Source organism: Durio zibethinus, chromosome 23 (assembly GCF_047325235.1).
Source record: "Durio zibethinus cultivar Kanyao isolate XHJ-2024 chromosome 23, ASM4732523v1, whole genome shotgun sequence".
NCBI lineage: Eukaryota > Viridiplantae > Streptophyta > Magnoliopsida > Malvales > Malvaceae > Durio > Durio zibethinus.
This window is the reverse complement of record NC_143184.1, coordinates 6,441,960-6,454,796: the sequence shown is the minus strand read 5'-3', so window position 1 is coordinate 6,454,796 and position 12,837 is coordinate 6,441,960. Positions and strand designations below refer to the sequence as shown.

Genomic DNA, 12,837 nt, shown 5'->3' with positions numbered 1-12,837 from the left:
TTTCAGTCATTTGTACTACATGAATACATAAATCATCAGATTTAATAAAAAGAATCTTACATGATAAGTGTGATGGAAATAGCTTTTGAAATTTAACACCCAAATAATAAGTTTTACCATGAATTAATAACAAATTGTTTGTTCAGGGGTCATTCGATTCATCATACTAATCGTAGTAAGGGAGTTTTAGAAAGGAGTTAGTTTCAAACCTGGGTATGATTTGATTGGCAAAAAGTCTTAACTTCTTTACAAAGCCAACCCAAAATCCCCTTTTGCACATAACTGAAGAAAATGATTTCTAAAATTTTTGTCTGCTTCCACTTTGATCTTATCATGTTTCGGATCCACCCCTAATAATTTACAAATTAATCATTTCAGTGTCGTTAATATAGATTATTTTGATATAATTTCAATATTTTTATATAATTTTAAATTTTAATTATTTTTAATATAAATTGATAATTTTTGTTTATAATTTTAGTAAATTTTTATATAAATTTGATTTTAATAATATTTGATATAATTTAATAATTTTGTTAGAAATTTGATGACATTTAATAAAATTTTTATCCGTTTATACAATTTTGGTTAAATTTTGTAAGTTTTGATATAATTTTAATTTTAATAATTTTTTTATAAAATTATGATAATTATTAATGTAATTTTTGTACTTTTTTATACTATTTTGATAACTTTTAATTCAATATGGACTCCCGTTGATACATTTTGAGTAATATTTGATAAAACTTATAGTTTGATATGATTTTAATAACCTTTAACATAATTTTAATAATTATTGATATAATTTTGGTAACATTGCATACAATTTCAATTTTGTTAAACTTTGATATAATTTGATAATTTTTATTAGAAATTTGATACTTTTGATAAAAGTTTGATAATTTATGATTCAATTTTGGTAACTATTAATATTATTTTAATAATTTATGATATAATTTTAGTAAACATTTCTATAATTTTGATATCTTGTGACAAAATTTTAATAACTTTGATAACTTTTAATAGAATGTGGTAACTTATTATATAATTTTGATAACTAAAAGTTAATAAAAGTTTAGTTTTATAATTGATTAATCCAATAGTTTAATAGGTAGATTTTTTTACAAGTGTTGGTTTATATTTGAATAGTCAATTTGATTAAAATATTAATATCAATATATATATATATATATAGATTATTTGCCTGCTCTCCTTTGAATTCTAACGCAACTTAGTAGTGTAAATTCTTTAAAAAAGAAGATTTGAGATTCAATCAGTAACCGTGGAGTGAAATGCATTTGTCTGATTTTTGTTTTTTGGGGGGTGAACGAATGACCAAGATTTTTTTGGTGGTAGAATGCCCTAGATTTTTAGTAGTCAAAAGTTGCACAAAAGAAAATAATAAAGCTTAATTAATATATATTGGCAATCTATTACTACTAGTTGGCTGCACACCTAGAAATAGGTAGTGCAGTCAACCTTACAATTGCGCTAGCTCTTGGCAAAACACGGAGAAATATTATAGTGTCGAATTTGGAGGAAAATATAGATTAAAACATTTAGAAGGTACTATCTTAGTTCTTAGATCATCAGGTCCTTGAATCCATTTCCATGATGGTGCTTAGGTTCATCGGATTCATATACTCGGTAGATCCTATCATGAACTGCTGAACTATCAGTCGATTTGCCCTCTCACTTGGGTGGAAACCATCCCAGAAGGCGTAGATGTTGCGGTTGGGGCACAAATTTGACAATCTGGTGCATAATCCTAGTCCATTGTAGGGTCCTTGCCCACAGCATGCTACCTTTGATGTGACAAAACCTGTATACACGTGAGTGCACATATGTTTTCTATTAAGTCCATTAATCCGTTAGGATTTAGTATTTGTTAATAGGTGGGTTGATTTATATAAGAGATTGTTTGAAGAACAAACCAAATCTTTGAGGGTTGCTGATGAAGTCCATGTTCGTTGAAAAAGCATTAGCAGCAATGAAAACGCTGGAACCAAGCTGAGAGTTGAGTTGTTGAATTAATTGGACAAGCAGTGGATTGAATATTGCTGCAGCTTGTTGGATCTCTGGCACACATTCCCCGTTCCTGCTCCTCATAGCTAACTCGGAAGGCACGCAACCCAATGGTCCTGTCCCTGTCACCAGGACCCTTCGGCCTCCTAATTCGTATAACCTCTGTAATATATCACAATGTGAACAGTTAAAAATTATTAATAATTTGGAACAACTTTTTTGATGAGGTGTTCAAACTTCAAAGACAATTGAACATTAGGCTGTTTTTACACAGAAATGGACCCTTGTAATTAAGAAAAGATGCAGGAGAATTAATGATAAATTATTTACCAGGAGGATTTTCCGGTATTCAGAAATGAGATAGCGGCAGTAATCTGGCAGAGAGAATTGGCGTGATCTTGCTGAGAAAGGTACCAAGAAATAGTTGTTAACAAAGTCATTGCCACCAAGTGTTATAAGAACCAGTGCTTGGTTTACTAGCCGCTGTGCCTGTTCTTTTCCAACAATCTCATTAATTCTCCTCTGATAATCTTGAAAGTACTCAAATTGCCTGAAGATCCTTATTATGTTGGCCTGAAAAAAGAAAGGGCAAGACTGAGAAGTCATTCATTATTGAAGCTTCAGTGTAGAATTATATAGTAATCCTTTCATTGGAAGAGCAGAACGTTGTTAGAGGAGTAGTTTTATCTTTCATAATCAAAAAGGGCTGCTTTAGAGGAAATATGTAGCTGCATTTCACAAGCTAAAGCGCCATCCGTTCATCTTTGAGCTGCATTTTATCTATTGAAAGCTGGTGTAAGAAATCTAATGAAACAAGGCAAAAAGTATTGCATTATGTTGTTTGGTCTTACAAATTGAATTCCTGTGTCATTGAGGATACCAATCCCAGCTGAAGCAAAGTTGGCACCAACTAGTAGTTTTTGCCCCCTGAGGTCAGGGCTCAAGTACGGCAATGTAGACTCCGAGCCAATTCGCTCACCTAAACACATTTTTAAGTGTCAATACAAAGGAAATTCAAGCAACTTCACAAACATATAAAAACTATCAAACGAAAAGTAAAATGTAAACCCTTACTGATAATGTCAGGGAGGTTTAAGCCATTAGAGAAGCGGCCTGTTGGTCTGTGGGTTGGATAATCGATGCCATATGGTGGAGAGTCGGCACGAGCAGTAGTGGCTAAGTAGTTATTGTTGCCACTGTCAACAAGCGAGTCACCAAAAACAAAGAAAGCACGAGCCTCAACTTGGGGTGAGACTATAGCCGCCATCACGGCTACCAGGGGAAAAATTATGGTGGTAAAAACAAACCAAGAGCTTGACATTGGAGACAAAGATTGGCGCTCTTGAGCGTCTCTTCTTCTTTTCCAAAGGTTTATGAGTTTGAATGAGGGGGTGAGGATGGTTTTATACAGGGTTTAGGTTGTGCATTTGGCTTTGTCCTCTTGTTTTAATGTGTTGTGGGGCTGGTGTGACTTTCCTTTAGTTCAAAAAACCTTAATGATGAAAGACTTTTTCACTTGCATTAATGTATGCTGTGGCAGATGGGTTTGGAAGAAGTGTAGAAGGTTTTGAAAATAAATGGAAATGCTGCGAGGTTGAGGTCCATTTGAAGCCGAGAGGGATCTTGCCTTACAAGCAAGTTGACAAGGAGAATCATCAGTCTTTAGTTTATGCGGTACTCTCATATTCTTGAAGTCTGCCCTTCATATAAAGACATTCTAAACAGACATGGTCGTGTTAAATTTTACATCAAAAGCATAAAGAAGAGGTGAAGATTGAGTTTATCCATTGTTGATTCAGTCCCCATTCTAATCACTTCCGAGACAAGCATCAGTAAAATTTTATTTACTTCAATTAGCTTTCTGCATTCTTGTATAATTTCACTGAATCATTTACCTTCTACACAAGTTTTGGAGGATGTAACCAGCTAAGAAAACAATGTATATAAAATCAAAAACAGAAATCCATTATTGGGTGTAGCAAGACAAAACTGATAGCCTTTTTTTTTTTTTCACAAAACAGACAAATATGCATGTTAAAGATTCCATCTAACAATGGCATGTCAAGGCTATAACATGAGTGAAAGAAAATTACAAAAAAATAGGTTAAAAGGAAAGAAATTTTCCTCTGAAGTAGAAAAATACAAATAACTCCTGTGTTATGAAAAAGGGGGCCCCAGATTAAATGACAAACCATTGACTGATTTCTTCGCCTTTCAATTCACATTAACTGCAGCTCGCAAGCTTTTCCTTTGAGGGTTTCATTAGCTGTTTTCAACCATGTATTCATAGTAAACTAGCAGTTGGCAGTTATTACAATATCCTACCTTCTGTGTAGTCAATAAATTGGTATTTGAAGAGCCTCACTATTCAACATTGATAATTCATATTAATGTGGTAAACTACCTTGAAGAAGACCATATCAGTATATTCGACTTCAGAAAATCTCAGTATTCATCTTAGTATCCTATTAAAGACTTTGAATATGAAGCTTGCGTTGTTTATCTGTATTTTGTTTAAGATGACAATGAGCACATTTAAAGAGCACTCAAAGGACAATGTGTTCTAATACCTTAATGTTGGAAGAAACTGCAGCTGATCAAATGCAATTCGCCTGTGTTCTACTTTCTTACAATTAGGGATTGCATATTTCAAGCACAGGATGCTTGACTTTGATCAAAGGTTTGCATTGTACGATTTCTTGTGCTGTTTTAAGGTTTCATAATCTTACAGCTTTTCTTAATTTGAAACAGGGACTTAAATTCTATAAGAGATTTATTTAAAATTTTAAATATTAGTTGATGAATAAAAAGATTTATAAAAGAAAAATTTTAAGAGTAAAAAAATTTTTGATAGAAAAATTTATATGCTTATAAATAAATTAAGTATAAGAAAAAATGTAAGAGAGTTAAGAGTTTTATTAAATAAACATCTTATAGAATTACTGAAGATTAACGTATATATTTATATGATAAAACTGTGATGATTTACATAAATATAATACATAGATGCATATGAATATATATTTATTTAGATTGAGAATATTCTATAAAATAATAAAATATTAAGAGAATTTATGAATATGAATTATGAGTATTGATTTAATGTATATTTGTAATTATTTTTAATTAATAAATTATTTTTTATCAATAAATGTAAGTTGATTGAATTAAATTATGTTAAATTATTATTTTTTTATATAATTAATTGATTAATTTATTTTATTTTTACTGTAGTAAATATTCAATTGATTGGGAACTTTTATTTCCTAACAGATAATCACACTCACATATGCTTCCCTTTCGTCTTTTTTCTTCAATCTCTTGTTTCTGCAAGACACCATACTAGGAGTCGGGTCCTTTTTAATGAAAACGCAAGGTATTGTCAGAGTTTTTGACTTTCAATACAGCAGAACGTCAGCTCAAGTACCCGCAATAGTGTTAATATAATAGCTACCAATAATGTCTTTAATTCCGCCTCAAATTCTGTTTCTTCTTTCCATGTTGGTCAAATTTATTCGGTGAGAAGAGCCCTGGATAAAATTTAATTCAATTTGTAGTAATTTGATGAAAGGCTTTAATCCGACGCCGGTCATGTAGCCTTGGGTGTAGGCTTTTAGCATTGGACTTGATGTCCTGTAATACATTCCCACTCTTGGAGTTGGTTTTCAACAAAAAAAAAAAAAAAAAAAAAGGGAAAAAGCACAACATAACAAGAACAGTTTGGCCATCAATGCTCCATGGTAGTACCATTGAAAATCTTGCCTCATTCAACAACTATAGTGGCCATAGCAAGCCACATTATTTGTGTTTCACCTTCTATATGGACAAAAAATCTAGCACCTTGGAAAGCTGGTAGACCATCAATGTTAGTGGATTGTACTCGTTCATAGCTTAATTAAATGCACAGCATTTTTAGCATATAAACTATGTATTGGATAAATGTTATAACAACATGAAAATAAAATTTATGACCTCACCAACATGTTTGCCTGCCTCATGTGTTCGTCAGGCCTTGAATAGGATATCACAGTCCTGAACCTGAAGATCACTGAGGTTGAATCTCTTCCTCCTTTCTCTTCACGTCTCCTTTGAAAGTACAATACAATTTTCTTCTCAAGGAATTGAAGGCAACGAAGCCCAATTAAACAAACCTCACACACCAGTGTTGGTGCCTAAGGACTCCATAGAATTTTTTAAAAATCATTAAGTACTATAGGAATCTAATAGTTTACTGTATTTAATTTGTGATTTTCGATTCTTAAAATATCAACTTCATGTACATGACTTGTATTTGATTTCTTAACCTTAATACCAATAAGGTCTCATCCTTGGTGCAAATAGTGGAGGTGGATTTTGAAGTTTGAGCATTAATCTTTTAACTCTATGTTATATGATAAATTAAGATTAAAAATCACTATTTGATTATAAAGAAATTATCATATGACAAATTTAAGTAATTATTTTAATGTATTGTTTAATGAAATTTTAAAAAGTTTTATTTTATTTTAAATGATAATATTTTTACCTTTACAATATGATAAATTTCTAATAATTCATCCTATGTAACCAATAAACTAAAAATATTATATAAAAAAAGGAAGATCGAAAGAAAATCACTTATACCAGATATCATTTGACTACTTCCAGTCTTCCACGCCTTTTATCTGGACGTGTTTAATGAACTCAGCCCAATGGGCCATATTTTAGCCAAAACTGGACCCGTACAAGCCCAACGTATCCAAACTACTAGCCGTTAACAGTAACCGTTTCGTCTCCTCTCAAACTCAAGTTCGTTCTCTCCTCACGCAAAAGTAATAGAATAAAAAAAAAGAAAAAGAAAAAGAAAAGCAGAAAAAAAAACAGAAAACTTTTAAGGAAAAAAAGCCAAAATAATTAAATCCAAAAACGCAGCTTCGTTCTCATCCCTCTCCCAATATCATCATCAAAATTAGGGTTTTTTAAACAAAAAGGGAAATAAAAATCGATTAAAATCTTAGGGAATGAGGCCTAATTGCTGCCATGTTTCGTTTGCTTTTGTTCTGAAGTTCTTGAATTTTCTCCAAGCTTTCGTTGGATTATCGATCATACTCTATTCGATATGGATGTTGGATCAATGGAACCATCACGTCCCAATTTCTCCGCCGCCTTTAGCTCCGTCGCCGGAGTCATCTCTTCCGGTTCTCTTCAATTCGAGACCGGAGGTTGGAGCTCAAGCAGCTAGGGTTTTCGATGATTTCGCCGTCGGTTTGGTCTCCGGGTTGGATAACGGGGTCCGGTTAGACTTGAGCTCTGTTAAGCTACCTGCTTCCTGGTACTTTCTCTATTTAGGCTTTTTTAATGTTTTATAATTGATTGTTTTTAAGGGATTTTCAAGTGGACAGCATTAAATGCTACATCAAATTTGAAAGGACGAAGCTTTAAATGTTTGGGAAGGGGTTTTTTATAGGACAGGTTATCGCATTAGAAAATAAGGTCACTTTGAGATTTATGTACCTTAAATCTTTGATCATTTTATCTAATGAGTTGTGCTTAGATATGCTTTTTATTGTATATTATTCAGGAAACACTTTGCTAAGGTGAAGTTTGTTAAACTGTGCGACAAAATCATGCTGTGTATTAGAATTGTTAACTCAATGCTAATTTTGTCTTTTGCTTCTCACTTTTAACTTTTAATATTTAGTCAATAGTTTTTTCTCCAAAAAAAAATTTTGTCAATAGTTTTAAAATATCGAATTTATCACGAAACTAAACAAACTTCAAAGTCTAACCTTTAGGACCAAATATATTTAATGTATAAGTTTTTTTTTTTATTTTTGAACAAGCATAAAGAGTAAAGTTTTTTTTTTTTTTTGACTATTGCATTGGATGCTCTATTTCATTGCTATTACAATTAAGACCTTGGTTGTGTCTCTTTCAATTCGTTATTTTCTTATGATTGGCGATTCAATGTTTGCTTTGGTGGTGACTCTGGTCGAATGTTTGGGATTGTAAATGCTCACTTGAGTGCTGAGTTGATGATTTTCTTCTTTGTTGCAGGTTCATCTACTCTTTTATGGGAGTGGGCATTGTGCTATGTTGCATTACTGTTATTGGTTGCGTAGCAGCTGAATCTATTAATGGCTGCTGCCTTTGTTTTGTATCCTACCTAAATGAGTCTATATATTCTTTTCAAATGAAATTGGCTCAGAGATTTAGCTGCAGCGATTCTGAACATCTCAACAATAGAGACTAGCCTGATTTTTTGATGAAAATTGCAAAATTCTGACAATGGTTTTCTATATGTTGAAGTTTTAAGTTCATCAACTTATGCTTTGTCTACCAAGAAGTGGCGGTAGCAGGAGAAGATAAAATGCTTAAAATAGGTTCAAAACTTTAACCTCAAATTTCAGAATTTCATCTTCTATATTTTCGCTGCGAAGTCTCTCTAAAACTAAGTACTTGGTGATTTGTAAGACTCTATAACAAGCATTAAAAGTGTTGAAGTTATCGCTATCCTGCCAATTATATAATGGACTGCATTCTATTACATGCTTTTCCTTAACTTGATCAAACTGCCAGTATACACTTATCAAAATTGTTCTACTTGTAATAGAAGCTGCTTTGGTGGCATTTATTGCAATTGATCGTCACTGGGAGAAGGTAAATTCCTTTTCTTGGTGCACTGTGTTTGTCATGAGATGCAATGGCTTGATCATCTGCAGATTATCATCTATTACTAAATACTGTATTTTATGACAGGATCTTCCAGATGACCCAACTGGAGAACTTGATAGCCTTCGATCCTTCATCGAAGGAAACATTGATATATGTAAATGGGTTGGCATCAGTGTGGTCATAATTCAGGTAATTTTAGCCCATGTTTTCAAGCATTTTATAACTTCCTAAATTAATTGATTGCAATTATTGTGCACAAAAGTAAAAAAAAAAAAAATCCAGTAACAAATTAGCACATACTTTGTGATCTGTGGTACTTCATCAGATGAAGATCTACTGAAGTTCAATTTTTTTTTTTCATTTCATTTACAAGAGATTTGAATTACAAGGAGGGAAAGGAATTCTATGGGCAATTCCAAAATGCATAGCTTCTTCTTCCTGTTAATATATTGCTCCCTCTTAGACCATGGGTAAGAAAGATTGGTTTGCCTGTGCATCAGTGCATGTGATTTGTGATAGTTTATTAGAAGGGAGATCATAAGTGTATAACATATGCATAAAATTGGTGTGTTTCCAATGACATAGGAAAATAATAACAGAATTGATTTCTGAGTCATGGATAAGGATTAACAATAATGGGTACTGCATTGCATTTGGTTGACGTTATAAATTTTCAGTGTGTTAGTAATTGCTACCCATCCTTAGTGCAAGTTACCAATTTATGACCTGGACTGTTTTGCAGGATACAGGGTAGGTGGAGGCGAACTAAACTAGCCTAGTCTTGGTTTTGTTGAAACTCTCACTGGTGTGTTATGTACTTCTTTAGGATGTAGGGAAGGTTAAGAGAACCAGTTTACATGGGCTGGTAGGTGGGATCAAATTAAAGATAGAGAGTTTGTAGCAGTGTGGAAAGGGAACTAGGTTTCTTGAAGCCATTAAAGTTGGTTTAATGATCAAACTGAGGCTGAAATTGGAAATTAGGCTGCTGGAACATTTTGGTGGAAAAGAGATTAAGAACATTATGACGAATGTACATGTCTTAAGAGAGTAACATTCTGCTAATAGATTTTGATCAAAATCTTATAATCTACATATAGCTGTCTTAAGAGCATAGCATTTTGCTATCACATCCATAACTAATTATGAACTCTTGCATAGAGCCACATTTTGGGGTGAATAGTAAACTTTATTAGGGGAGAAGGATATATGTTTAGAAGAGTCTTCATCATTTTTGGGGACCAAATTCTATTTGAAGTTTATATTGGGAGAAGTCCACTTGAGATAAATCTTTTCTTCTGTTAGAGATGAATCAAACTGCTATGAGCTGAAAATATATGGTTAGATTTTTTAGTTAATATACATGGTAAATATATACAATGGCTAGATGAAAATAATCTTGTTTTTTTTTCAGAAAACAGTAGACAAGATCTCTTTTTTTTTGTTCTTTTTTCTTTTCAAACATCCAGTAAATCTGCTTACTTACTTTACTCTAAAACTTATTCCCGTAATCCTTCAGGCATTATCTTTGCTAGTGGCAATAATTTTGCGGGCAATGGTTTCTGCTAGAAGAAGAGACATTGACAATGAAGATGATTATGACAATATTGGAGGTAGAACTTGGGAGCCACTCCTAAACCCTCAGTCTACTGCAGCCAAGGGTGATGGCAGGGGAGCTCACTCTGACATCTGGGGCTCACGAATAAGAGATAAGGTGTCCTGATTTTTAAATGCTTACAACTCATGTTTAACAGAAAAAAAATGGGACAATTCACTCTTTCTTTTATTAGTTTATTCTATATGATGTGAAATCCACTAAGAAAATATAATTCTAGATTGAATGACGACCTCTGCCCGTGGAAATGGTTCCTTTAAGTTGTATTTATAGCACAGTGGATACCATTACAGCCATGCTATGTAAATGGTTGTTGGGAATCTAATGAAGTATTTGGTGATAGTATGACAAATTAATGGTCCAACTCACTACTGCCATTTAATCAAGCTTCACAATCTGGAACCTCAGTAACAAATGACCAATGGTTGAATATTTATGCAGTTCACAAGTGTACATATGATTTTCTTTCAGATAGTCTCCATGACATTGACCTCATTGAGATCCACACTCACAAGTGACTGATCATATGCAGCATTAACTTAACGATAATTGCATTTATGGAAATGGTTCGTTGAATAGAATTCAGTCTAGTGGCTCTTATTACATACCATGCGCTTGGTTTGGTTGTATGGATCTATTGAAGAAATTGTTCTAATCTGAAACTAATTAATGATTCAACTCAGTGCCATTTGACCCAACCTCACAGTCTGAAATCTCAGTCAAAAATAAACAATTGAATATGTATGCAGGTCATAGCTGTCAATATGATTATCTTTGACATATGCTTGGACAATGGTGATCTTATTGAGAGGTCCAAATGACTGATCAGCTGAATACTTTCATTTTGTTGCCTTTCAAGCTTTTGTTTTATTATTATTGTTACTTTTATGTGATACTCTGTCTTTAATTCAGTTGTGACAGTTATCAATGATTCCCATCCCTTTTATATTGATTCCTCCTTTTTGGAGTTTTTGTGGGGTGGGGAAGGGGGGCTGATCCTGCCAGTTATTTTGTTTAATTAATCTTTTAGAGTTTGGGTTTTACTAAAATTCCTCTGGTTGATGAGCAAGATTTGTAACACAAAATGGTGATTCAGGTAGCAAAGCAGTTTTCCTGATATTCATTACTGCTGTTTTTGTTGTTGAACACATCTTAATTGATACAACTAATTGGAGCTTGGTTTTGTCAAGAATCAGGGCACTCTTAATTGTTAAGACTGTAAAGACAGATATTCATGTACTAGAATACTGAGCATTTCTGTTGTTCCAACCCATTTCTTGTCAACAAAACAAGATTAAAATATTCTTTTCATTCATAGTGAGTTATATTTCTGCTCGAATCTTTCCCTTTACAATAATTTCCATATAACATTAGTTGTTATTTCCTAAATCATGCCGTTGAATCTTGTACTGCAGTACGGACTGAACAGTGGGGATAGATACAACAGCACTGATAAACATAATTTACCAAACCAAAACTCATCTGCTAGCGTGAAGTCCAAGTAGAGCGATGATCAGAGAAAATGGTCCATCTCACAGGTGGCGACATAGACTGTATTTCCAACTGATCAAGTACATATCTTTGCACTCTAGTCCTTTTATTCTTTGCTTTTGTGGACGAAGTTTGATGTATATAGGTCTTCAAACCCATTTTCCTGTATTGCTTTGTAATTGCATTTAGGCAACGATTGTCCTAATTGAATGTTGTGGTGATACTGACATCCTTTATAAATGAGAAGTTTGTTGTTTGGTCTAAAACTGTATACTCATCTTCATTTAAAATGATTTTATGATGGTTGGAATCTTTGGTCAATTTGCTCATATATACATCTATTATATTCTCTATGCTAGTATTGATTATGTTCTGGTTTCTTGCCTTGTTATACTTTGCCCAGTTGCATCCTTGTCCCTGAGCAATTTGCAGATTGTACAGGTATTTTCTTTATGGAGTTTAAGGTCACGGCACAGCTTTTGACAGCATATATTTTGCCAGTTATAATTTAATAACCAAGCCAATGGTTTTGGTTTAGATGGTAGTAATAGGAAATTACACATGAAGTTCCAGGGAAAAATCTTACGAGATGAGCTTAGATATGTGCTGTGCACCTGCATGTTTCTGCCCTGCTGGCTGCAGCAATATTCGCGTTTGTTCCCCCAGTCATTGGAATAGCCCTATGAGAATTTTTTTTTTTTCTACTCCAAGTTAAAATAAGAAATTCTGAAAATTTGTGAAATCCTTATTTAATCCTTTCTTTGTTGATTTAAAGCCATGGATAATAGTTAATCTAAGATGGTTTAGAAGACTTTATTTGTTATTAGTCAAATGTTTTGTGTATTATGATCATGTTTGGTATATAAGATGATGAATGAGATAAAATGATAATTATTTTATTCTTATATTATATTTGTTTTATATAAAAAAAGAGATATGATTACAAAAAGAATTAATCATTTTGATATAAGATGATTTAATTCTCTCAAAGTAAAAATAATTATTTTTAATTTATAAAATTAAATTAATATCTTTCATTTTCTTAAAAATAATAT

General features: G+C 32.7%; 2 protein-coding genes across 8 annotated transcripts; one reads left to right on the top strand and one right to left on the bottom strand.

Annotated features, from left to right (window-relative positions):
- Nucleotides 1-1,379: 1,379 nt before the first annotated feature.
- LOC111313464 (GDSL esterase/lipase At4g28780-like) lies at nt 1,380-3,407 on the bottom strand. Its single transcript, XM_022914146.2, has 5 exons — nt 3,100-3,407; nt 2,877-3,004; nt 2,356-2,598; nt 1,935-2,187; nt 1,380-1,822 (listed from the first exon to the last, which is right to left on the bottom strand). The coding sequence occupies exons 1-5, from the start codon at nt 3,344-3,346 to the stop codon at nt 1,590-1,592; spliced, it is 1,104 nt and encodes a 367-aa protein (XP_022769881.2). The 5' UTR covers nt 3,347-3,407; the 3' UTR covers nt 1,380-1,589.
- Nucleotides 3,408-6,837: 3,430 nt separating this feature from the next.
- Nucleotides 6,838-12,687, top strand: LOC111314370 (tetraspanin-18-like). 7 transcript variants are annotated; one of them, XR_002693173.2, is made up of 8 exons: nt 6,838-7,336; nt 8,062-8,161; nt 8,584-8,664; nt 8,764-8,868; nt 10,196-10,390; nt 11,707-11,862; nt 12,186-12,223; nt 12,321-12,687. XR_002693173.2 is itself a non-coding variant. In XM_022915654.2 (6 exons), exons 1-6 carry the CDS (start codon nt 7,026-7,028, stop codon nt 11,794-11,796), a joined length of 882 nt encoding a protein of 293 aa, XP_022771389.2. In that variant the 5' UTR covers nt 6,838-7,025; the 3' UTR covers nt 11,797-12,048. The 7 variants fall into 7 exon arrangements, 1 of the variants encoding a protein (XP_022771389.2); XR_002693174.2 differs by lacking the exon at nt 12,186-12,223 and having other exon boundaries at nt 12,224-12,687; XR_002693172.2 differs by having other exon boundaries at nt 12,215-12,687.
- The last annotated feature ends 150 nt before the right edge of the window (nt 12,688-12,837 follow it).

What these genes read in the sequence shown, in the direction of transcription:
- LOC111313464 (XM_022914146.2), bottom strand. Translation starts at nt 3,346, where the DNA reads ATGTCAAGCTCTTGGTTTGTTTTTACCACCATAATTTTTCCCCTGGTA. An exon ending in AAACCTCCCTGACATTATCA is followed by an intron (nt 3,005 to 3,099) that starts GTAAGGGTTTAC and finishes AAATGTGTTTAG; the next exon opens with GTGAGCGAATTGGCTCGGAG. An exon ending in AATACCGGAAAATCCTCCTG is followed by an intron (nt 2,188 to 2,355) that starts GTAAATAATTTA and finishes GATATATTACAG; the next exon opens with AGGTTATACGAATTAGGAGG.
- LOC111314370 (XM_022915654.2), top strand. Translation starts at nt 7,026, where the DNA reads ATGAGGCCTAATTGCTGCCATGTTTCGTTTGCTTTTGTTCTGAAGTTC. An exon ending in TTGATCGTCACTGGGAGAAG is followed by an intron (nt 8,665 to 8,763) that starts GTAAATTCCTTT and finishes ATTTTATGACAG; the next exon opens with GATCTTCCAGATGACCCAAC. An exon ending in GCTCACGAATAAGAGATAAG is followed by an intron (nt 10,391 to 11,706) that starts GTGTCCTGATTT and finishes CTTGTACTGCAG; the next exon opens with TACGGACTGAACAGTGGGGA.